Genomic DNA, 27,398 nt, shown 5'->3' with positions numbered 1-27,398 from the left:
GGGTGGCAGGGATAGGAGGGAAAAACTCTTTCATGTTACAGGAAAGCAAGAAGAATGAAGACTATCATGTTTCATTTTTGCAAGCTACCCATACCTTCAAACTAACTGTTCAGCACATAGGATTATACTTATATTTTTAAATCTACCCTGTATGGATTTTTCTAATTTCTCAATCCCTACCAAATTAAAACAGAAAGCTGCCTAACATTACAAAGTTCCTAATAAATAAGTTATGTGGGAAACATTGCCTCTGTTATTCCCACATTGAAAAATATATCCCATATTGCAGGGATAAGAAGAGTATAAAACATTAACACTACATTTTTCTATACCACTCTGCATAATTAACTATGCAGCTGTTCATTCATTTGGTCCCAATAACCAAGTTACTTTGCAATAATTTAGCAGGAGATGCACTAGAACAGACAGCACATACTAAAGAAGCTGCTCACTGCCACATACCACATCAGTGACACGAGGTGCCCAACAATAAAGAGAAGTAATTGTGGTTTGCAAAGCAGCATTTTCAAAATAGCAGCTGAGAAAAAAAAGCATCTTGCTGCCTGTGCAGATATTAGCTGACTTGTTGCGAGACCATGGATAAGTGTTTCTCGATGGATCTCATTGTATGTCAGTGTGGCCTTTGTCTTTTCCAGGCTCAATCCAAAAAACTCTGGGACAAAACACAAGATGTCCCTGTGCTTACAGTCCTTCGTATTATTTGTCTTATTACAGCATTACAGCTCTGACTGGGGTCCGACTGTGCCTGTAAAAACAGTTCTCCAAATTATTTTGTTCCAAATAAACAAAGGCAAATATGAAAAGGAGGAAAGGACAAGAACAGTGGCTCTTCAGACAAGGTAAAGTAGGTGGAAGGTGGACCCCATAGCATCACCAGGTTCTGAATGCTATGTCATATCTGCTTTACCATACACTCCTTTAAGACATGACTTTGCCCCTTCTAAAGTTTCTAAAAAACATATCCCACTCAGGGTTTTATATCTCACTTATCATCATAAAAATGCAGCGAGCAAATGAAGCCAGCTGCCTTCATTGTGGTTTCTTATTTATTCCATTTTGCAGAGTGGCAGAGTAAACACTGCTTAATGTATACACCTGTCATTCCACCTGCCCCTAGGTTATGGGCTCCACACCTCCCTGCAGTGCTGGCCTGCTGACTGTGGGAGTTAATGGATGACGACACAGCAAAGTACTTCTGATAAGCCAAAAAAAAAAAAAAAAAAGATGGCTCAAGTATTTTCACACAAATTTCATATAAAGGAACCATGCTGCAATAAAAACTCTAAGACTGCTGTATTCAGTTTGATCATATGCAAGTGGATCATGGGCAGTGCCAGTGCAAGTTTCTCTTCTTATCCTGAGAATGTGGGGAGGGAGGATGAGAACAACAAAAAAAAATTGCTAACCCCACAGATGGTTAATACATAAAAGGGCAGTGTTTCTTTACTCCTCATCTTAAACCTGACTGCTGAAGCTAGCAAGAAAGCTAATACTTTTTTTTTTTAATGGAACCTTGTACAATAAAATACCATGAGAGAGCTGAGCAGAAGTCAGTGAAATGCCTTTTCTGAACTTACTGCTGCTACTGACCTGGATGGACTTCGGTAAGAAAAATTACTTTATTACAATCAGTCCCAGCTGAAAGGAATTCATGTAAAACAAGAACCTGCGTGCAGCATTATGGGAAAATTCCCACACCAAAAAGTCTTAAGACACTAGTTCCAGTTAATGTAATCAGAAATTCTATGACTGAGCTTCATTTTACTCAAACAATGGGACATGATTTGTACACTATTTTAAATACATGATTATTCTTTCTGAATAAACTGATTCACTCACTATGAGATAAGCCTTACACTGATTTAATTCCCTTTCCCGGGGTTAAGGAGACAGGTGAAAAATAAAAATAAAAAATAAAAGCAGCATTCCCACTCTTCAAGATAAATTTAACCTGTTCAGCAGCCATGCTGCATCTAACTCCAACAGACATAAGCATACTGCAAGCAAAGGCCTTTTTCTATCTGTATAAATCTCAGCTTTCTTAATGAGTTTTAATCCATGTCATATATTTGTGTATTCAAAAACTAGTTTAGAAACATACAAACATTTGAAATCATCATCACTCCGAGATGAAGGCTTGAAAGAGGAGTTATGACACAACACTGCTATCTGTGAGCAACAGTTATTTAAGAAAGTATTTTAGATAGATCTCTCCTGTAGCTTTTATTTGCTTGTTTATAGCTTATTTCCCCCCCAGTTCAGACCTTCATACATACTAGCCATCTAAAATACATAGAAGGTGCCACTATAGTAACACAGGATATGAAAGGGCTTCCTTATATCCAGCATCCATCTCATTCAAAGGGCTTTACTGAACATCAGATCATAACTCTCTTGCATACTGTTTCACAATATCTGCATCCAAAGTCAAAGTTCTTCTTTTTGTTTGTTTTTACAAATGGCCAAAGGCAACAGTTAAAACATACAACAGGATTAGCACAGCATCAAGGTACCAACAAGGTTATTTGCCAATGCATTAGGTCTTTGTCACGGGAAGGAATATAGCAAGCCACGTATCCATCAGAATACACAGCAAAGTAGTACACTGCAACATCTGTACTGTCAACAATACAGCTGCCTCTTACAAACATCAATAATCATCTCTTCAATATCTGGCATGCTCAAAGGTTGTCAAGATATGGTCCTTTCACTTTCTCTTTTATTTATTTTTGTTACCTGACAACCAAAATAAAACACTGCTCATAGACTGAAGTCTACTGCATTCTGTTTCTAACTCTGGTTTTACTATTTTAAATGCCCAAAATAAATTTAAAACAGAAACACTCCTGCACAATTCAACTCATAATGACACACTGTAGAGTATTAGCAAGACAGAAATTGCAGCAAAGATAATGAAATTCCTAGTAATGTTATTAGGTGAATATGGTAATATGATCAAAGACAGCATAAAAATCTGTTGTTCAATAATGAGATTAGAATTCTAATTGAAGGACTACTTTTTGAACTACATTGCCCAAAACCTTTTTGCAGTGGAACAGGTGTAAACAAGGATATAATAGGAGGACAAAAGAGCTGCAGAATAATTGAGGGCAGTCTATTTTGGCTGCAGAATCCGCATTACTCAGGATGATGCATTAGCCAGAGTAAGCACAGCTAGACATTAGATCCCAAGCTGAGTTTGCTGGGCTAATAATTAGAAAGCCATTTCCTCTTTGTTGTTTTTACTTGGTAAGAAAGCAAATTTGATATGGAAATCGCAGACTCAATAACTTGATCCCTTGGGGCCATTTCTACAAAGTCACTTTTCAAAGCTGAACCACAATATAAGACCATCTGGAAGTGCAAGTTGCTGCAGAATAGTCACTCACTTAGTAAACAGCACTTCAAGAAAGAAATTGAGTGGGACACCACATCCTATATTGTTGATTTTTTTTTTCTGTTTTGCTTTTTAAATTAATTTCAGTAACAGCATGGAAACAAGTACCTACCATCCTTCTGACTGAGCCACACAGAGTCCAGAGGTTTTACTTTCCTGAGTGGTATTTTGCTCACTGCAGCTACCTCAAAAAGACTCCCCTGCTCTTTGCAGTCTGACTTTTAACCTTAGCATAGGCTTTTGCCTTTGTCTAAATGCCCAGAGCACCATAGTGCATTGATCACTCATGATAGTCAGTGGGATTACACAACTGGATCTTGCCCAGAATACATGGCTTTTGTGGGTGCAGATAGATGCAACGTGCCACATTTAAAGGAATTTCTGACTCCCTGTGCTTGCCAAATGTCATGCTGTCAAGGAGGCTCACGTATTTGCTCACACTCTCAGCTGCTGACCCAGGCCCTCAAAACCTCCCCTACCAGCACTGCTACTTTGCTCCCTCTTCAAACTGCCTTTGAGTAAAGAGTACCATTACTCACAACACAGACAAAACATCCCAACATTTCTGAAAACTGACCTAACTAGGATTCAGGAAGCAGTGCTGAGAAGAAGTAACACTGCAGTTAACATCAAATAATGCAGTTTGTTTTGCTATGGTGAAACAATAACAACATGGGGATGCCATTGGGAACAATGGCAATTATGCAGCATGTCTCATTAGCGCTGCCGTATCATTATGCTTGATAATATGCAATCAAAACTTTATTAGCGATCATCAGTAGCATCTATTATTTGTTGTCTAGGTCAAGTTAAGAAGAGGAGGCTGCATTCATATCAGAAACAGGATTCAGAGCCAGTCTGAGCATGGGGTTGGAAGGCAATTCCATGGCCACACTGTGCTAAATCACTGGACAGCCCACAGCAAACACCTATCATCTCAGTTGCCCCAATTGCCAAAAATACTTGAGGCCACACCTCAAGTATTGTGTTCAGTTTTGGGCCCCTCACTATAGGATAGATGTTGAGGCCCTGGAGCGTGTCCAGAGAAGGGCAACAAAACTGGTAAGGGGTCTGGAGCACAAGTCTTATGAGGAGCGGGGATTGTTTAGTCTGGTGAAGAGGAGGCTCAGGGAAGACCTCATTGCACTCCACAACTTCCTGAAGGGAGGCTGTGGTAAAGAGGGGTTTGGTCTCTTCTCCCAGGCAACAAACAGGACCCGGGGAAACGACTGCAAGTTGTATCAGAGGAGGTTTAGGTTAGACAGGAGGAAAAAGTTTTTCTCTCAGAGAGTGGTCAGGCACTGGAATGGCTGCCCAGAGAGGTCGTGGAGTCACCGTCCCTGGAAGTGTTCAAGAGGCGTCTGGACAAGGAGCTGCGAGATATGTTTTAGCAGCTTGTGGTAGCAGTGGTAATGAGAAGACGGTTGGACTAGATGATCTTATAGGTCATTTCCAACCTTGTGATTCTATGAATCAATTTATAAAATGAAAAATAATAATACACACCTGTTTCCAAGAAATTTCATGATGGTTAATTAACTTGCATCTGCAGTATTAGTTTCTCAGTGTCTACCAAATTAACGTTAAAATATTTGATTTTAAGATGAAGGACATGCACATAAATTGCAAGCGTGCAATATGTGCACAGAGTCACTTGAGGTTGTAAAATATCTGCACTCATATATTCATGCACCAGCAGGTCCTTGAGCCATATGGAAGCACATGCTCAAGTATCTAATTTACTAAGTGCTCTTTTTGACTGAGGTCTTCCATAGGCTAAATATGTTGTTTAAAGATGTGTGTGGACTCTGATGTAAGCAGCACTGATATGTAAAGAATCCTTACTACATACAGTCTGTTAACATAGTTTTAGTATTTGAATTTGAAGCCTTAGTCTGGAACATCACTTTTTCATTAAGTTCATAAGGCCTAACATGACCCACCTGTGCTCTCAAGATAAACTGTAATTTATGAACTCTTAAAATAAATCTGAACAGTGTCCTATTCCTTCCCACTAAGTTGCTTTACATTCAAGAAGCAACCAATGTTATCTCTGTTTACTTCCCTACTTTGAGTCAAATAGCTGTGCAATTTAATCCTACATTAACAGTTACTTAATAAGCAAATTAGCAAAGTATCAGAAATAGCTGACTACAAAAACACACACCGGTGTTTTCTAACCACGCATTTTCACCAAGATTTATGCATTCACCTCATCATTGTAACCAGAGATAACTGCTGCTAGTAAGAAGTTGTTAAGACTTGCATTAACCAACACCATTTTTACTATTCATTAGCTAACAATAAGTTTCCAAGACAATATTTTGGCATCCCAATCCTGAAAGCTGACCCATGTAAGCAGATACAAGTCACCTATATAAACCAACAAAGCTCTGCAAAAGCACAGAAATTTGTCACTCAATTCCATTTCCAAAAACCCTCTCCTTTGTATGAAGATCTCCACATCTCCACTGCAATGTACCTCACGCTGTTTTTACTTTTTTTCTCTGCCATTTGCATTACTCCGGAAAGTCTGCCTGCAGCAACAGAGTGAGAACAAATAACCATCTCTGAACCACCAAGTCACTCTTCCCCTCTCACTCCCTGTTCCAGAGATGGCAAGAAAAAACAATTGAGTGATGGAGGAGAGAGAGTTGAAGTAGATACATGTTTTAGAGGAAGAAAAGAAAGATGTGTTTGCAGGAAATAAAAGGACTGATATATGCCAAGCTGTGATAATTTAGAGATTGGCAAGATAAAAGTAGCAGATAAACAATGTTAAAAAATTAACCTGGTGGGGACTGACTGGATTATAAAACAAGTTTATCTTCACTTAGAGAATATTAACTGTCTGCTATGATGTAGCTGTGAAAGACAGGAAGAAGAAAAACACAGGACGGAATCAGGAAATAAAAGGACAGAGTCCATTCCCACTGGGGCACAGAAACTTCACCAAGATTAATGGCTTTTATCCACTGGCAAAAAACCCTGTACCATTTTTCACACCCATTTTACTGTATATTTGTTCTGATGGAAATGAGAGAAAAACAGGAGCGAAACAAACCAAGAAGCATAAAAATAAACCTATGCTTTGTTCCTTCTGGGTAGAATGCCAGCGTGAGTAGAACACCATGCCATGGTTCTCCCAGCAAACATGGAACTTCACCAATTCACATCCAAACTCATAACACTGGAGAAAAAGTACAAAGATTCCCTGACTTCACAGTCAGCTGCATTCAGTATTTATTTTATTTTCTACATATAATGAGCTACATCTCAACAGAGACAGGCACTACTTGATTTTTCTGCACCAGTTAGCCTTGTCTGCGCTTTTCTAAATATACACTTTCTAACTCACAACTTGACAAATCTGTGTTCAGCTTATACACCCCAAAGGGCAGAGGCAGAACTAGGAGGTGAACAGAACATATCTAGGGATGGATCAGCTACCATCTCTTGCCCAAGTACAAATCTTTTAGGTGCTCGTTTCCTTTCAGCTTTCCCATTCTAGTTTCCTGAACAACCAAAACATCTGGTAAATCCACTCCCCATAAGGAAAAATTCCTGATTTTTTTATAATGTGATGTAGCATCAATTTTATTCAAATGCAGTTCACATCAGTTCTCCTTCACACCAGCTGTCAGCAAGGTCTGAGCAACCTTGTTTAAAGCAGTTATGTTCTCAAAAGAAGGCAACATTATCTGAAGCCTGTTTTATGTTTATTTTGAAAGAGTGAGTTTATTTTGAAGAGTCAGGCTGGTAAGTTTAAAAGACTTCCATGATAGATTGTACTGAAGCACAAATAGCAAAACTTGAAACATATTGCATATGCTGCATAGGCTGGAGGCATTTAACAAGAAAGCAATATATGCTTACACAATTCTGATGGAATCTGAATTTCTACTTTTTGTCCTGTTTGCACAAGATGCTGGACAAAAATTAAAACAGAAACAAATATGTAATCAGCTTCCAAGGTTGGAAAACTAAAGGATAATAACAAAGGAACCACCAGTAACCCTAAAAAGCTTAATCCTGAGCAAATACTAAGTGCTCTCAAGGTATTGCAAAGATCTGCTGCTGCCATGAGAAATCCCACAAGAATAAAACAGCCTTCCTCAAGAAAATTAACAAGACTGGCATGCACATGTTCAGATCAAAGATTTTCTCACACAGATGCAAGGTTAGGTCTCTATACAAGCTTTTGGGAAAGCATGAAGCTTACAGGTACCAAAGTCACATTGCATTATAACACCCATTTGTTTCTAGACCTGAAGCTTACGGGCTGCACAAGAAATTCTCAAGCATGCCTGTTGTCATTTGTAACAACTATTTAGATATCCAGGCAGAATAATTCAAGAATATCTCTAGAGCTATAGATAACCCAGCAAAATTACCATTGCAAACACTGAAGCAGCTTTATAGTTATTGATAACAGGGATATATTTTCAATTTTCAAGTCTACATAATGGGTACAGGAAAATCTCTTGTAGAATTTATATAGATACACGGAAAATTATACAGAACACACAAAGCTTATCTAGCAAAAGAAAGTGGACACCTGAGAAAATTTTAGGTGTTTGCTTTAAGAGCTGTCATTCAACACATAAGCACTTAAATAACTTGAATAGGTTCATGCTTGCTGTGCTATACTCATTCAGGTGGCATACAACTCTGCAAAGTAGGTATCTGTTAGCCATTTAACTTGAAAAAACAAGTCATCTCAACATGCATAACCAGAGAGTAATTACAGTAATTCATCTCCTGTCAGCAAGCTTAAAGTAGGTATGTTAGTGGGGGAAAAGGACAGCAGAGTGGGAAAGTACTGATCTTCATCTATGATGTTATACTAGCTTAATAATCTTACCCTAGCCTTGTTTTTGTCCTAATGTTTGATAACACAATTTGTGCATACACAGCAACAAGCATGTTGATATTCTAACTCATGAATGTTAAGAAAGTGACAATCAATTTAGAAATCTTAATTGAATTACTGTATATTTCAAGTTGTCATAACATATAATCTAACCAGGACCAGTATTGTATTTCATCCAGACAATTGTGACTCCTTCCAAATCATGGTTACTTATTAACCACAATACAGCACTCAAGAACTGCAAAAACTCCCGAGACACATCACAACACATTAAAGGATTGAAAGGCTTCAGGTAACTTTGATGTAAAATTTCTATGAAAAAGAAAATGAATTGCCTCTTATCAAGTGGCACTGGAAAGGTGCTTTACACACTCCACAACTGTTTGTTTCCCTACTGCAAATTCATTTCAAACTCCTTCATACTGAACTGCAGGTCATTTAAGGAAGAAAAAGAATACGTACTATTGAGACTCTGGGTCATACTGCTATATTAACACCAAACAGTAGTTAGATTAATCCAGCAGCAACTTGTTACAGGAAGAGAGAGACAGACTCAGAAAAGAGTTACAGGAAAAGCATAAAATTTACCTCCACAAAGAGCTCTCCAGCACTTTTCCCATGTCAGTATGATAGTACTTGGTAAGGATCAGGATCACCTAAAAAGACAATTAAAAAAAAAACACTTACAAATGTACTCTGATAAACAAAACAGAGGTAGAAAATGGGCAGCATTACTCTGGTGAATATAAAGGTGATGTTCCGAAAAATCTTAATTGCATTTCAGGTTGGGTTTTTTATTTTGTTTTCTTTTTGTTTCTTATTGGATTTACTTTTAGATTGACCGGATGGGATTTTTTTCCTCTTTCTGAGGAGAGTGATTTCAGCAATCGAAGCTTTCTGCAAACCAGGTGAACTTTCACTTAACAGTGGAGTTGGAATGGTCACACAAATCCCTCTGTCACATGACAGCCCTGAAGCAATCTGAATGACTTTCTCAGTAGAAAGAACCAAACTGGTTGCCAATTTAAAGGAGGCAACTGTCATTGACATCTATGGACACATTTATTTATTTATTAGTTCAAAGTGTAAACAATAGCAATTGATCTTGATTATCCATATAAATTAAGACAGAAAGTGAGTTTGGGTGTTCTCTACAAGATCAGAAATGTGACTATAATGTCTGTAAATTTTTTGTTCCTAGAAGTGTTGTTCTTTGAAGTACAGGCTTTGCACTCTGTAAATTACTCATTGGGATTACTGGTCATCTAAATACACATTAACAAATTCAATCCACAAAACACACTCAGCCTACAAGAAAAATCAGTAAGAAACAGATATTCCATTCATTCAACATCTGACAAATTCACTGGTCAATGTCAAGTGTTAGTCCATGACTGATGTATCAAACTGAGTGCTGTGTTTTATATTTAGATCACTTAAAACAGATTTCCCTCGCTTGCTGCCAGTCCATATTAGTGCGTCTTATCCCCAAGTTACCATAGCAACCCCACTGAGGTACAATTGGAAGAACCTGTGGCTCTCTGCACAGCTGCTACATTTCTTTAATGCAGGGTCAACATCAGTCTCCAGCAGCTCAGAGCATGCTGATACTTAGCTGGCACTTCCCGTGTTCCTGACCACCAGGTGAAATCTCTAGCAAACAGCAACTTTAGGTATTCATTTGATTATCCAGGTAATTAATATGCTAATACTACATTTATGCAACAGCTCAAAGCTTGGGTCTATGTACACTGGAGATTGTAAGAGAATTCCAGACTACAGATACATTCATTGTATTTGAAAATAACATTTTGCAAAACTGAGCTACTATATTAGTCACAGAGTGATTGTAGCCTAACAAATTCATAACATGTATTGCTAGATGTATGTTTAATAAGTAAAAGCAGAACCTCATTAATTGACAAACAGTATTAATCTCTCTTATTGTCAAAGGAAATGCATCTACCAGATGCTTTTTTTGGAATTTGACGAAAAGGCATTGTAAAAATATAGCCTCAGTTTAGAATAGAGCAAGAAAAAAAAATCTTTTAAATAGGTTGCTACAAGGCTTACAAAGCCAAAAGAAACATTTCCCAACTGAGAGGGAGCATCTACTGATGAGATTCCTGGCTACAACCCAACCATGCTCCATCAGGTCAGCTATTTACTCTATTGTCAGCATCCTACCTACAGCATTTTGCTAGTGCTTGCAATTAAGGACAAAAAAAAAAAAAGAAACTTCACTATTGGGAGCATCAGTTGGCTCTAATTAGTAAGGAAAACGTTTCAGATCTTGGCTTTTAGAAGAACCGAAATTCTTATGCCACAAAAATTGACCTAGGAAATTTTTGTAGAGATGCAAGAACATATATGAGTTACAGGAGATTAAAAAAAAAAAAGCGAAGAAAAAATATACGAGAATTTTTCATATTCATGAAAAAACAAGGACTGAATTCTGGACTTAGTAAGCCTATGTTTTTCATTCCTCTATGTCCTAAAACTGTAAATTTAATTCAGGTCATATGCAGCAGTATAAATTGGAGCTACTCTACCACAGGGAAAGTCCAGTGTTTCGTAACTGATTACTATCACACACAGAAGATCCTATCAGGTTACCCCCAATCTATCCGCTTTGAACTTGGAAAGATCAGCGAAGCACCTTCAGAATAAGCCACTTCTGTTCCTCAGTACCAACCCATAACATTAAAGAACTCCGCACAAGGAGTGTACTCATTGTAGTGTCTGCCAGCACTAGTTCATCTATGGGATGCACCCATCAAACCAAAAAACTACTGCTATTCAACATACTTCAAATGAAAGGGTTTCAGGTAATCATAAACTGCATTTGGTAGCAGTCATACATAGGAAAATGCCTTATTTACACATCAGGATTGCTGCCTTTATCCGAGCCACAATTCTGAGAAGTTCATGCCACTATTTGCTTCTCCAACCCTAGTTCCTTGTATCAGGAATGATGTGGTGAGCAGGACTAGGGGAGTAATCCTGCCCCTGTACTCAGGGTTGGTGAGGCCTCACCTCGATTACTGTGTTCAGTTTTGGGCACCTCAGTACGGATAGGACGTTGAGGTGCTGGAGCAGGTCCAAAGAAGGGCAACAAGGCTTGTGAAGGGCTTGGAGAATATGCCCTATGAGAAACTGAAGGAACTGGGGCTGTTTAGTCTGGAGAAAAGAAGGCTGCTTGCTCTCTTCCAGTACCTGAAAGCTGCTTACAGCCAGAGTGTGTTTGGTCTCTTCTCACTGATGACAGGACAAGGGGAAATGGCCTTAAGTTGCACCAGGACAAGTTTAGGTTGGATATCAGGAGAAACTTCAGGACCTATCAGGAAAGGGTTGTTAAGCACTGGAATCGGCTCCCCAGGGAGGTGATTGAGTCACCATCCCTGGATGTGTTTTAAAACCATTTGGATGTGGTGCTCAGGGACACGATTTAGTGGAGGGTTGTTGGGGCAGTATGGTTAGGTTGTGGTTTGACTTGATGACCTCAAGGTCTTTTCCAACATGAGCAATTCTATGGTATTCTACCCACAAAAATGTACTTTGGTCCAAGATGAATGACTCAAATGCCTGGTGCAGCTCTCTAGCTCATTCTTTGAGCACTGCACACTTCTGTTAGGAGCAGTCCTTACTACGTCTTAAAGCTTTCTGATTATATTTCTATTGCTCAGACTCTGGCCTATTCTGCTCCTTTCAGTGCTATTGAAGATCACTACAGTTTCAGGAACACTGAAATAAACAGAAAATCACATTTCCAGCTTCCTGTCCGCTTTCCTGCAAACGATTCAGGAGACAATATTTTCAGCTCTTTCTTTAAAAAGAAAAAATTCTTGTGTTTTTTTTGTCTGTTTGTTTTTTAATGCTTCCTGACAGACTTACAAGAATGTCACACCATACAGATTAAAAACAGAAAAAGGAAAATTAAAGTTTTCAGCTTCCATCATAAAAGCTGTGCCTCTATACTAGAGTTCTCCATATACCCCTCCTACAAAGCTGGAGCTGGCTAGTATTTCCCCACACGGGTCAAGGTATAGAGGATAAACTTCTTGGGATTCCTAAAGTCATAAGCAATGGGCACTTAAAGCAAGTTTTCAATGGAAATTCAGATATTACTATACCTCTACATTTTCATCCTTCCCACTGATTTATTTCTTTTTCTGGTAAGAGGAGTGAGAAAGAGAACAGAACTGTGATTTGTCAGAGATCTCCCATCCAATCCTGCATTTCCCTAGCTGCTACAGCTCAAAGCTTTTCTCCAAACATGAAGTTATAGTTTCTTTCCCAAAAATCCTTTCTAGAAACAAATCATTCTTCATGGCTGTACTGGGTTTTCAGTGAATGATGGACAGCTAAAGCAAAAGGAAAATTCAGAGAGTCACAGAACAGCTGGGGTTGGAAGGAACCGTTGAGATCATCTACTGCCAAACACCAGCTGTAGGCAGGGACACCTCCCCCTAGAACCAGGTTGCTCACAGCCCTATCCAGCCTAGCCTTGAATGCTTCCAGGGAGGGGGCACCCACAACCTCACTTGGCAGCCCGTTCCAGTGTCTCACCACACAGTTCTGCAGATAATAGTGTCTATGAATAATTGAAGTTAGAATTTTTTTTTTTTTTTTTTTTTTTAACGCTTTCCTTCCCTCTATTTCTCTTCTGAAAATGCTTTGCAGCAAGACTAGGCCAACAAGAGATGCACCTCGTAAGAATCAGAAAGATCAACACAAGGGAATGGTGATACAAGAAATCCAATGACAAAGAGACAAACGTGATAGAGAAGTGCTCACCCACCTCTGAAGATCTAGGCTCACAAGGGAGGAATCTCCAACCAGAGATCCTTCCCCCGTGGCAGTCAGCCCTTAAATAAGGTCTAAGAGAGGTGCAGCCAGCCTGCAGCCCTTCAGGTCACACAGCTGAATTGCCTTCACCTGTGCTCCCAGGGCTGACCAGGTCCTTTCCCCAGGTGCTCAATCAGTGGTTCAGGCTGTGACTCAACAGTTACCATATGCACCTGCTCTTAAAGACATACAGTGTGCTTTTAATAATTTTCTAATAAACTTTTGCCTTTAAAGGAGTCCATTTTAATTTTCTCTTTTCATCACCATATCACATAGGAAGAATAGCAAAGGAAAAATATATTGATCGATCACTTTCCATGGTGTTTATATTTTATCTTTGGTTTGTTGATTTTGCTGTTTGTTTTCTGTGAAGATTCCCCTTGTTTTGGTAAACATTGGCTTAAGAAGAAAACCCCTTTTCTTTCCATGCCCTTTCCATGACTTTTTTTTTTCATTGACCAATTTCAACAGATACCTGTTTATCTATCTAAATTAAGATTTTTGTGGGTTAAGCTTTATTTGACCCCCTCTATTTCTGATTTGAAGATTTGTTTTTGGCATCTATTCAGAAGTTTAATAGAGAAACACTTATACTTGCAAATGTATCCTGCAAGTATGATTGCAAGCTTTCATGTTTTCCCAAGTTTATTAGCAGGTGAGAACACACTGCAAACACTTTCAGACAGCCATAGCCACTAGGAGAACATACTGCTCAGACACACTCAAGTTCCTTCAAACTTTTTAGTATCTGTTTAATTTCATTCATGTGAATGAACTCACTGAAATCAGCAGAAGTGTTTATGAGAGTCACTTGATCAGGCACTTAATACTTGCATGACTGGAACATAAGCTGCTGTTTTGTTCAAGAATACTGTGTAATTCATCTTTTTTTAGCTAATAAACCATAGCTATTTCATTGTAACTATTTCACAGTGATCAAGATGTTCTAGGTACAACCTGTTGATTCATCACTACCACCCTATGTACTCCCAAAACCTTACTGACATTTGATCATCAAAAAAACTCCATAACAAATAATAAGTAAGCACCTATTTCTCTGGTCCCTCAAGCCACTTGTACTTTTGCAGCAGCAGGCTCTTTGATCATAATGCTAAGGTTGACATTATTTTTAACATTTGTTATATAAAACAGACACTTGTGAGAAAAATAAATATCAAGAGATTATTAACAGGAAAATTTATTACAGATCTATTATATGGACCAAGTGCCTTAAATACTATTAACAACTTCATAATAATTTGATTACACTGGAAGAGCAGTAAGTGGAAAAAAAGCATCTAGGTTTACCATGTTGTAATGCTGTACTGAAAGGTGAAAAAGGAGACATTTAAATCATTAGTAAAGCTATGAAGACCTCGCTGTACAAGTTTCTACTCCTCTCTTTAATAAAGTTCACACAAGCAAACCATGGTTTAATATGAAGGACTTAAGGAGGTTAGATTTAGAGAACTTCCAAGTCAGGTGTATTGGGAGAAGGGAGAACTTACTGTGCAGGAAGTCACTGGCCAGATCACTGCACTTGTTTTAAGCATTAGTAATAATTCTACAGTGCATTTAATCTCAAGGTAAGAAACAACAGTGGGTCAACTCCTATTCTCTAAGAGGTATTTCTGTTCAGAGGAGCTGAATAAGTGAATATACTTGAAACCCTTGGCTTTGATTATTTCCAGATTCAAAACTATGTTAAATGTAGTACTTCACACATTAACCCTGCAAGCACTTTGACTAAAGTGTAACTTCAAGATGTATAACATATTTAATCCACTGGCTAGTAAGAAACATTATTACATTGTGTCAGCACTGGCTGTAGAAGCAAAGAACAAAAAGACAACCTATTACCAGCAAGAGCTACAATCCAATTTTGGAAGACAATAACACTTCACATCCTCATCAATTTATGTCAGATCTTCAGTGCAAGCTCTGAAGAAAATTATGTTTACCTGATAGCATTACATGTGTATGCTTTTGGCTGTTCATCTCTACTTTATAACTGTAAATCCACTGATTTCAGCCATATTTGTCAGGGAGGTACCAAGCTCCTGGAGGACTGTGAGAAGAGGTTGCTAGTTCAAAGGAACAATACTACCAAGAGAAAGCTACAATGAAACAAAATTATGACTGCCTAAATACAGGAAAACTTTCAGACAAGGCTTATACCTTGTCTGAAAAATCAGAGGAAGAACAAGGGAACCTTAGCTTCCTTAGCAGCGGTGGCCCTGCAGGGAGGCTGGACCAGATGGCCTCCAGAGGTCCCTTCCATCCCCAGCTATTCTGTGATGAGTAAAGGAAAAAAAGTCATTCTTTCTAACGTATAAATGAGACTGTGCCTGATATCAAAGTCAAGTGTTAGTTCATTATTCGTCATTTGGAAAGTCATCAGCTTCAAAAGAAGAATCTTCAGATTTAAGAACTTTAAGTAATCATGCCAGTTCACATCAGAGGTCCATCCTAATCAGTCACCTGTCTCCAACAGCGGCAAACAATAAATACAGAAACTCAAACAATTGGTCTTTTACTTAAGTTTCAATCAGCCTGAGCCATCAGTACAATAGAAAATGATGTGTTTTCAACTTTTATCATGTAGTCCTTAAAAATCAAAGCATATGTAAACACAAAATGGAGGCAGCCAATCTTTACTGCTGCTACTCTAACACTACCATGTTGCTGCTCGTTTCTATAGGCATCAGGCACAGCTCTGAGATTTCTGGGCTAAGAGCTGATGCAGAGCTCACTCAAGCAAGTAAGATCTGAATTGTAAGGCCACGTAGTAACAGGACCCAAAATTCTAAATCACATCTGCAAATTCGAAAACAGTGAAACATTTTGACTGTTATACTTCTCTTCTTTTACAAAGAGCCCAAAATAATCTGTGACAAAATCCTCCAGTTCTTTGTCACTGCAATTTTCTCCACTACCAGTGTGATTTGGGGGAATTTAAATATTTGAGATAGAATTTTGTAAGCTCTTAAAATTGCCTCTGCAAATAAGCCAAAAGAATAAATTTCCAAAGAATGAAGCAAGAATATATTTTTAACAGTCTGGCTTGATTCCTAATTGTAAAAATTTTTGAAATATAGATTTGTTTCACTTATCTCCTCTAATATCATATTCTGAATTGAATTAACATCTTTCCTGCAGAAGCAAACCTATTGTTTAAATGTTCTTTTTCATTCCTATGAAAACTCGAAGGAAAGAACAGCCAACATCTGCAGAAGACATATCTAAAGCATCTCTGCTTTCCTCCAGACAGTCAAGAATCCACTATTAAGGGTAGGCAATTCACCTTGGTCATCAGTGTTATAACTATATAACTATTATAATAATTATTCTCTACCAGGAACAAAGATTTAATTTTTAAATGCTGTTTAGGAAGTATTTCCAATCTGTCACGCAATGCTGTTGCCCAATAGTAAAATACAAAAATTGAAAGTAAACTTCCAATTTGCCTCACTAAATCATTTCTCAAAGTCAAAGCTATTTTCTTCTATTACCATATAAAAGATTAAGCTCTTTATTTAAAAAAAATAAAAAATAAAAAGGCAAAAAAAACCCCACGTTATTCAAGACATATGGAAACATCTGTAGAGAATACCACAAGCTGGAAAGACGGTTCGTATGACGCAGGATTGCTGGCAGAGATGTTCATATTGGTAATTCTCCCTCGCAGCTGCCCTGTCTTCAGAAGAACCATGGGGTTAAACACCAGTGTACTAGATAACATCACATTTATCAGAGGCTGCATCAACCTCAATATTACATTTAATTATCTCTGAGATATAGTGTTCAAATAAGACCTAACTGCCTATCAGAAAGAGACTTTATAAAACTGCATATGGTGGGAAGGTCTTTGATGCTGCACCAAGATGCTGTCACAATGTTTAATATCCTTTTATCATTAAGAAGGACTGAACATAATATTTCCTGAATGTAGTAGGTACCTAAATTTGTCCAATATAAATGGGAAATATCACGAGATCTACAGAAAGAGACAACAGCACACTCTTCCTGAAAGACATAATGCAAGGACAAACATGCTAAAGAATAAGGCAGTTATTTTGCAATTATAGGGTCATGCTGATTACAATTTTGCCCAGGTGAGTAAATACACAAGAGAAACAGATGCAAATTTCTTTTGCCCTTTTTGTGCAGTGGAGCATGCGTGTTGCATTGGAAGACATTAAAACACTCAGGGGTGCTTCAACATGACTTACAGCAAAGACAAAATCATGCTTAGATAATGATACAGAACCAGAGTGGAAAACAAAGTCAAGAGGTTGCCTAGCAAAACAGGAATAGAAAAAAAACGTATCTTGGCCTGTTTCTGAAGTGTTGTCTAAAGAAAGTCCTGCAGTGTCCTGCTCCTTATGGGGTGGGCCCAGATGCCTCACAACAAGGATCATTCACTGTACACTACAGCTCCACATCAGAATGGATCAGGCCAAGTGCTACCTGTCTTCATTCTTCTGCTGGGTGGAAGGTTATCTCTCTTCATCTGCCTTTCATTTTAATTGTTGCATTTCTTACTTTCCTTGTTAAAAAAAAAAAACTAATTTCAGCAAAAGTAACAACACACTGTGCCCAGTACAGCATGGAAGGGGATCCACTACCACTCAAATTCCAAACCTGCCTACTCCCTGTGGCTACATTCAAAACAAATTACTACTACCTCAAATTAAATTAACAGAATTCAGCTATGGTAAAATAATGGGAATGACCCCCTTTGAGAGGAAGAAGGATGAAAGTACATTTATCTTAGACATTATTCATGAAGCAGCAGAAATTCATATCCGTGCCAACAGAAAGGGCATAAAGGAGCTGAGGGAACATCCAGCCAAAGACTATTAGATAGGGCTTGGGAGCAGTTGGGAAATTTGGTCAAAGGCCAAATATGTCAGAGAAAATGTTGGAAGGGGCCAGGAGAATGCTGGAGAGTTCTTTACTTTCAGCCCAGAGCCAAACCAGAAGATTTCCATGCTGTGAGTGCAGAGTTTTTGCCAGCTTTTTGTGTTTCCTAAGACTCCTCCTCATCCCCTTCTACCCTAGATGTTCATTACTTCAAGCGCCATGGGGTCATCAAAGCTAAGTGGAATTATACAGCGTTACCTGTGAAAAGAAATAGCTGTTTCACCAGGCAATCCCATGTCATTTGGGATCCCTGGCTAATTCTGTCCTATCACAGATATGTCACTTCTAAGCAGTATGAAGAATATTAACACAATCGGTCATCTCAGAGCCAGGTTTCAAATTAGCCTTGCATTTCAACCTTAAACCTCTAATATATTTTAAATGACCCTCAGATCAAGGAAGTACAAGCAGAAAAAGACTGTAAGCCCTGATAAATGAGGTCTATATTTCTTTATTTTACTCTAGCAAAGAATTAGGCATTCAATAGATTCACTTTCTCTATGTTAGCATTAAGCTGGTTACAGTTAGGGCTGCAAAGAATTTTCTGTAACAAGTTTGTACTGGGAAATGTTTCCCTTCGTGCTTAGTCTCCCCCTCTGTGTTCCCAGATTGTTTTAAAAATGTTAAGAAATTTTTTTCATGTTATGAGAACTACTCTTTTCTACCGTCAGAAATAAATCACAGAAATCACAGAATCACAGAATTTAGCAGCACAAGTCTTGGAGGGCAAATATTTTTAATTCTTTCCTAGAGCACTTCAGAACAATTATCTCTAACACTTACAACTTCTCGTGGCTCTTTTCTCAAGAAACGAAGTAATTACAGGCTTCTAAAATTCCCTTAGAATAACGTAGTAGTGCTTTCTGTTTTACAGTTGGGAAATGGAGTCAGAGATAAATCACCTGATTTATCCCATCTAAGTTTAGAATATACCAGCCCCTAGACACAGGGATAGACACTCCTGGAGAATAGTTTCGTGCATTTACATCTGAACAGTCCTTTGGAGATGCTTCATTTTTCATATGAACTACTCATCCCAGAAATCTATGCTGCTAGCTTCAGCCTCTTAGAAAATCTGAATGGATTCTTGCCTAAGTGAGTCGTGGAAGAAGTCTAGGCAGAGGTAGGCAAAACAACAAACAAAAATAAGGGCAAACTGAGAAGCAGAGTCAGCAGACAATAAATTATGTGTACCATGAACCTTAAAAATCTTCTTCTGTAATACATGATGCAAGAAGTAATTCATGCAGACCTCTTGTTGGTACTGTTACTAGTGACATAGCAGTACACCAGCACCTTGCTGAGCTAGGAAGTCTGAAGTACCGTTATGTGTTTCTGTACCACACTCCTAACTCATCTGCAATGAAAACTGTGCCAAAAAGTCAGAACTTTCACTAATGAAAAAAATTCAGTTTCCTGTCAAGGAAAAAATGGAAATCTGAGGAACAAGTTGAAAGAAACTGATGCAACTAGATTTTGTCTCAGAAGATGCAGACTAGTTTTCACAACTTCCACAAATGCATTCTATTTCTTCAAAATGGTATACATAACTATGACATGTTTTCTATCAAGGTATTGAAGATCTAAGTGTTATGCTGTTAAAATTTCTCCACAGTGTACATAATAGTCACTGTTGTACTTCAGTATACTACACATCTCAGAGCAACCTCTGTTTATTTTCTAATCTTTTCTCCTAATGAGTTCATTCTATCTTTGTATTATTGTCTGTTATTCTACATAATTCTATAATTCCATGTAATTCTATATTATTAGTATTGTCTCTATTTGTGGCCTATTTTCAAAAATTAAAGCATAGTCCCCTCTCTTTACAGTCAACAGTCCTTTTATTGCAGAAATTACTTTATCCCTAAACAGAGAAAAAAAGTGAACCTTCAAATTCTAGCAAACTGTTTTCCTTTAGTTTGGGGTTTAATTCATGCCATGATAGAAAGGCATTCATACAGAGTGCAGAGGATATAGCCCAAATCCAACTGCAACTTCTCAGCTTGATCTTGTTAACAATGGGATGCTTTCCTTTCTCCTTACCACAGAATCATAGAATGGCCTGGATTGAAAAGGATCACAATGATCATTGAGTTTCAACCCCCTGCTACGTGCAGGGTCGGCAACCACCAGACCTGGCTGCCCAGAGCAACATCCAGCCTGGTCTTGAATGCAGGGATGGGGCATCCACAACCTCATTGGCCAACTTGTTCCAGAGTGTCACCACTCTGTCTCCTTCCTCATCCTTACCTATCCGTTAATTTGAGTCTGATCCAAAATCTATTTAAGTCTAGGGGAATCTGGGAATCTAGATTAAGCCTATTCTAAGCAGATCAAAATCAAATCTGATCTTGAAATTTTTTTCATGAGGGGAAGGATTCAATTTTGACAAAACCAGTATTTGCAGAAGTCTCACACATTCTAAGCACAGGAAAAAAAGCCCAGCTATATTTTCCATAAAATGCATGTAGCTTCACAAAGTTATAGTTTTAAATAAGGGACATGATATTACCCACATAGAATAGCTATGTTATATTTATGGTGTAAGTTATATTTAATGATGTAAGCTGTTTTATCCTACGGTGGAAACCTACACATCAGAAGCTCTTTCTTAAATAAACATTTCTTAATCAAAATAAAAGTTAATTTAAAATATATAACAGAAAGAGAGTAGAGGTAGGCTACTGAAAATAACCTCAACACATCATCTCCATCCACATATATTTGCTGTTTATAAAATAAGCAAAAAAAAGCAAACTATTAAAAAACACCTATATTTTAGAACACCTATATTTAGGAGGCCATGGGGAAAATGCCCATACATTTAAAAACAACATTTGACTCCTTTAATTTCTCTTTATTTCAGCTTTTCCAAAGAAAACCTCTTTTGTGACTAACAGTGGAAAAATACGGATCAAAATGTCTTAAGCGCTCTGAGACTTAAAATGAGTAATGTAACGAATTACAGTATTAGTTAATTAATACAGCATTATTATTAATGCTATGTGAAGGAAGAAATTATAAATGTTAAAGTTCAATGCTGGAAGATTTTAATGAAAGAACATCAGCAACAGCTAGAACTCAGTTTTCATGTACATTCACAGAGTACCCAGTTCAGAGACACCCACAGAAATCTTTGCTATTTCAGGGACCGTGGTTTCCCATCAGCCCAGAGGAGAACACTCCACACTCCCTGCTCCACAAAAGGTGAAACAAAGGTAACAAATAGACAGCAATGGACAGCTATTTTTGGAGCCTCCCTTTCCCTTCCCCAAATGATGGCACAAATAGAACACGGATATAAACAGATTAGAGAAGTGCAATAAATGAACCTTCAGATACCCTGGAAATAATGTGAATTTCCATGAATAAAACAAAAAGGCAGTAAGAATGCTACCAGTGAAACGCATCAATCAGGAAAGGAAAACATCTTCCACCTTAAGAAAATTCCCTGGTTCCTATTCAGTTCAAGTAGTGCCCATTTTCTCTGGGGGTTAAGGTATTTGGAGAACAGTCAGTCCCTGTGAAATACTCACTCCTCAGAGACATAAGAGAAATAGTTCAGGGAAATAGTGCAGGGTGTGCGTCATTGGTTCGGAGTCCTTTGTTTTGTTTTTAGCATCTCAGCAACTGGAGTAGTCCTCCCTTTTTTTAAAAAAAATTACCTCAAAGCAAAGAAAATCTAAGAGGCTATGGCTGTGGGCAGGCTAGTAAGAGCAAGTATGTGAGAGCTGCACACTGAATACCTGATTCATTATTTTGAGAAAAGGCATCATGACTAGTAAGAAGCTTAGTCTGAAATTTGCAATACGTGTGTTTCTAAGATCAAGAATACCTACCAAGTTTATTTTTTTCTTTAAAAGAGAAAAGAAAAAAAAAAAATCAACTTACACACTCCTCCCTCCACAAATCAATGCATTATAGATACTTTTCTCTGGATCTGTCTTTAATTATTAATTACCATTCAGCTTTGCAGTGACTCTGAGGTTATTTCACACTGGAAGACTAGATTAAAGAATCTAGAAGGGGGTGGAGGAATTGAAAAAGCAGAAAGGGAGAAGAAATCAGTAAACCTTCAAGACAATCTGTTTATTTTAATAGTTTTAGAAGATCATTCTGTTTAAAATTTTATGTTCAACTCCAAAGGAAAAGGACAGAAATAAAAAATTAAATGACTGCCTGTAGCTAAATGCTTCCTATTCTGAATTCTTAGAACTGAACATCCATGGAAATAGATATTTATTGAAGGCACTGCAACCATAATCTTAATTCCGTAATGTTCGACATAGTAAAGTATAAAAATCCTCATAGCAGGTAATGGCAGATAATGACCACAACAGCCAAATGTTTTCTGCCTAAATTCATAATGAACGCAAGTGGATAAAGGCTATGAAGTAAATGCTTACTAGAGTGATATAAAAAGTAATTCTTGCCTGAACTAACTATTGAAGAAAACATGAAGAAGGAGGGGAGAGGAGAGAAAGGGAGAGGAGATAGGAAAATGCGTGTTTTTACAGAGATTTCGCATTTGCTGCATTTTGTTGTAAAGTGAATAATTTCTGTATGAAGAATGCCTTTAAGTCATTTTGTAAGTCAGAAAGATGCAGAGCTCTTGGAACAGGTCCAGAGGAGGGCCACTGAGATGATCAGAGGGCTGGAGCACCTCTCCTATGAAGAAAGGTTGAGGAACTGGAATTGTTTAGCTTGGAGAAGAGAAGGTTCCAGGAAGACCTTATTGTAGCCTTCCAATACTTGAAGGGAGCGTATAAACAGGAGGGGGTATGACTGTTTACATGGGTTGACAGCAACAGACAAGGGGGAACAATTTTAAACTGAGACAGAGGAGGTTTAGGTAAGATATTAGGAGGAAGTTTTTCACAAAGAGGGTGGTGACGCACTGGAACAGGTTGCCCAAGGAGGTTGTGGATGCCCCATCCCTGGAGGCATTCAAGGCCAGGCTGGATGTGGCTCTGGGCAGCCTGGTCTGGTGGTTGCCAACGCTGCACATAGCAGGGGGTTGAAACTCGATGATCATTGTGGCCCTTTTCAACCCAGCCCATTCTATGATTCTATGACTTTAGAATTTAGAAACACTAAAACGTAGGTTTGTATTCCAAAGACATATCTACAGTCTAACTTATCCTAACATTATTTATATTTTCCTTAAAATCCTATGATTGCTCCTGAAAGTTCAGGCATAAAAAAAAAAAAAAAAAAAAAAAACTTGATGTTCTGATTTATTATAATGAGGGAGGGGAGGGGGGATGAATTGGTCTATAGGTCAGAAAATGCTATCAGATTATTTCATTTTATTCCTCACATCATTTTTTTCCAGACTAAATTTGTCCAATTTGAGATCTTGTATATGAGACCAACAGGCCCCTACTGACAAATACAATCTCCAAACATAATTATACACAGCAATCATATTACCCTTTGTTCTTTTCTCTTTTATAGGTTAATGACTGACCTCCCTACAGCACATCTCTACTATGCTTATTTTCCAGTATTTTTATAGGTCCTCTCCACTACCCTTATTTTCAGAGTATTTTCTCTAGAAGCGATGTGAAGGCACCAGATCTGAATAACAGCAGTTAACAAACCCACAGGCAGATGCCAGTCTGTTCTCTGACTTATACTTTATACACTACTTACAGACAGCCTGCAAATAGCTTATATATGTCTCACACCTAATGGGTTTCTGGGATAATCAATCCAACACTCCGCTTTTTTCAAGAGCTATGTTAAACATTTTGTTTTCTCTCTCTAAAAGGGAAGGGTCACTTGGCAAGCCTGCCTGATAAAATTAGTGCACAGTGATTGGGGATTAAATGAATGCAGATAAATAGACAAATAATCAGCATTTTTTCATCCACACCACCAGGTTCTCCCCAAGAATCCAGGAACATTCCAAGCTTCGACATTATCCATCTCTCAGGCTCCAAAGTGCTGTTTCTAATCAGTCTCCTCTTGTTTAGCCTTAGGTTTTGTAGATCTCCACCTACTCCTCCAGCAGTATTTATTCTGAGTAGCCTCAGCTTCCCTGGGCTAACTGCCAGTAAAATCCAACCGACATTCTGCAGAGGAAAAAACAAGTTTGTCAAGATAAGTCTGCAGACTGAGACAAGAGTGGGAGGGAAAAAAAAAGACAAAAGGACAGGAGAAAAAAAGGAAGAGAGAACAGTCTTCCAAGTTCTACTCACAAATGCAGACAGAAATTTTGGCTAGAAGAACAAATTTTGTGAGCCTCTTTGCCATACCAATTCAGCTAAAGGACATGTTGAGAAAGTTATCTCCAACAATCTTACAATGACTTCCTAAATCTGCCTTTCACTCTCAGTCCAAGCTCTATTTTTTTTATATCCTGATGCACTACCCTGCATCTGACTGTATCTAAATTAATTTTGCCAGAACTCTGCCATTTCATCAGCCATTTCAGACTGAGCAAGATCCTAGCAACAATCTTCACTATTTCAGCACTCTTCAAGCAGTTTACAACTTAAGAGCAAAATTCATGTCAGTGATAAAAAATACTGAATTACTGACCAGCACTGGATCCAGAAGTGAAGTCTAGAGACTAAAGCAATGAGTTTCCTCAGAATTGTGAATTATGTACCCCAGCCTCCACCCAGGAGATTTTTTATTATTTTATGGCACTTGTCCCAGATATGGTGGGAAGCAAGCTCCTACTTCTATAGTTGACAGATCTACCTTGAATTGTGAACACCCAAGATTTTTTAATTTATTTTTAACAACGCCATGATTTGAATTCACAGCTTTTAAAGAAACAACATACTCTACAACTGACATATTTATCCAACACTAACAAGTCCACAAGGAAAAATAAATTTTATTTTCATAAACAATGGGTTAAATTCCTAATTGCAGAACTTGCTTAGAAAACTCTTCACTACACTAAATTTTGCTTACCACTAAAAGACTCCATTTAACTTGAAAGCTTGCAATGTGCTTGCTTCAATGAAAAGACAGACTCATACTCATCCCTCCATAAGTCATGTCTTTATCAGCTCTTCAGGAATATGAAGCTTTAGAGTTTGTACTTAATATCACCATTACAACCAACCTCTTGCTGCCCTCCTCTCTTATTTCAAATTGAGTTTTCTCGTACCTTTTTTCTCAGAACTGGAATATGAGGTGCAAAAGCAAAATGTCATGCAATTCAAGTTTCTGGGTCACATTCAGTTTCTCACATGAGGTGGCATGTTTAGCATATAAACCAAGACCCCTAACATCTTGGTAGTTGGGGAGATGTACCATGGCTATTTATCTGTATTATACTCTGTATTAACTACTACATACAAAATTCCACTTTTTGAATAATTGAAATACTGCTCCACTAGAGGATCTATTGGATGGCTAGAGAACTGGAGCACGTGACAGATAGAGAGAAGGAGAGCTCCACAGTCTAGTGAAGAAAAGAAAACTAAGGGAATATCTTCCATTATTTAAAGACAAGTGACAGTCTCTTCTCAGAGTCATGCAGCAAAAGAACAAGAGGGATAGAGGGGAAACAAAAAATTTTAAGGTAAATTCCCATGGGACATAATGGAAAAGTATCTTCACCACGAGAATAATTAAGCTATAGATCAGGTTGCCCAGTAAGTGTGAGGACACATTATCCTTGGAGATCTGTAAACACGCCTGGACGACGCCCATGCCCTTAACAACTTCATCTCACTTACAATGTAAGCCCTACTTTGAGCAGGCAGCTGGACCAGGTCTCCAGATGTCCCTTCTCATCTCAATTATTCATCAATTCTATACCACATAAATTGCTTTTAGTTTTATCTTATTATCTCATGTGAATATCATATTTTATCATATTGATCAAGAAATCTCATCTCCTAAGTCCAAAACTTTGGAGGAAACCATTTTATATTACAATAAATGCCTTAACTGCCTTTTAAATATTATCCTATTAAAATGGCTTCATAAATATATATTTGAATAATTTATAATATATGAACTCCACTACTGCTATTGCAGTTTGCTCTTCTTAGTATGATAAGTAGACAGTACAGGCCACATTTTCCTCAAGATAAAGCAAGTTCAGAGAACAACATTTCTACTCACTTTATAGTCTATTCCATTCCATTTTACAGCATAATTCATGGACAGAGTACTGAGTATATTGCTAGGTTTCAGCTCTCCCTCTCTTTCTCTGCTGTTTACATATCCTTGTACACTATCACAGTACTTTAACAGAAACCCTATAGCTAAAATAACTACAGCTTAAGCTAGACTTCTGAACGAACGCCAAGCATGATCACACTCATTTACTAATGAGTATAGAGAATAATAGTTAATTCCACCCCAAAAATTATATTCTTCAGTAGATCAGTTGTTGTAGCCAGTGATTTGGTCCCAGTCACTAGTAAGACCAGAGCTCATAAATACAATTCAACACATTCATCACTAGCCCATTCTGCCTTCACACATCTGAAAAAAGTTTTTCCCATCAGATACTATGATTCATTTGCATATCTAAATAGTTATGAACAATAGTCTTTAGTCATTTGTGATATTAAACATTATGAATCCAAGGGCGTTTCTTATAGACTAGAAAGTACATTTTATACTTGCGATGTTTAGCATGAGCTAGTAATTTTCCCCACAGAAATGACAACAAATATTCTTTTTCCTAAGCACTGTTATATAATTTCTTTGCATGGAGAGGTACTGTATACAAGTGATAAACAAATTATCATCTAAAAACACAAGCTATAAAATTCTTTTTAAATATTCTGAATAAAACACTGCACTGAAATACAGTACTGTATCATGGTAGAGGTAAAACTATAAGCTGCTGCAGTATTTCATTCAAATTCAAATAAATAAAAAGGGAAGAAAGGTAGTGGCAGAATGGTTCATTTTGACAAAGTACCCTGTAGCAACCATATCAATTAAGTTTGCATAGATCTCCAAGTGTGAGGCAGTTAATGAAACACTGATCATTTTTCCCAACTCTAACTCAGACATGTTAATTAAAAATTAGAGGAAATCATCATCATATAAAACGAGTTCGCTGAGAGAGAGTATAAAAATACCTACCAGGCAGTGCTCTGTACATGAGAGTTCTTTTCAATACTAATTAAAATGGATACTTCTGCGTATGCAAGTCTACCCAATGAAACGCAAATAATAGTGTGAGTTTAACATTTAATGATTTCTCTGTTAAAGAGAAGACTTTCATTCAGGAATGCTATAATTTGCTCTGAGTAAGATCCACTTAATCATCATGTTTACCGCCTCCTTTTTCTTCCCACACTTCCTTTTCTTGCCAGCCATGCAATTGGCAATTTAAGATTT

At 37.8% G+C, this 27,398-nt stretch overlaps 1 protein-coding gene across 6 annotated transcripts in view; it reads right to left on the bottom strand.

Annotated features, from left to right (window-relative positions):
• Positions 1–27,398, bottom strand: part of SORCS2 (sortilin related VPS10 domain containing receptor 2) — a 537,034-nt gene that overhangs the window by 342,698 nt on the left and 166,938 nt on the right. For all 6 annotated transcript variants that reach the window (XM_085223524.1, XM_085223526.1, XM_085223528.1 and 3 more), the window contains exon 2: positions 8,880–8,947. In XM_085223524.1, the coding sequence (XP_085079650.1) occupies positions 8,880–8,947 (68 nt within the window). The remainder of the gene's footprint in view (positions 1–8,879; positions 8,948–27,398) is intronic.

The sequence above is a fragment of the Meleagris gallopavo genome, chromosome 4 (genome assembly GCF_905368555.1).
Source record: "Meleagris gallopavo chromosome 4, MGAL_WU_HG_1.1, whole genome shotgun sequence".
Lineage (NCBI taxonomy): Eukaryota > Metazoa > Chordata > Aves > Galliformes > Phasianidae > Meleagris > Meleagris gallopavo.
Note: the sequence above shows the minus strand (reverse complement) of the source record. Positions and strands in the feature narration are given on the sequence as shown.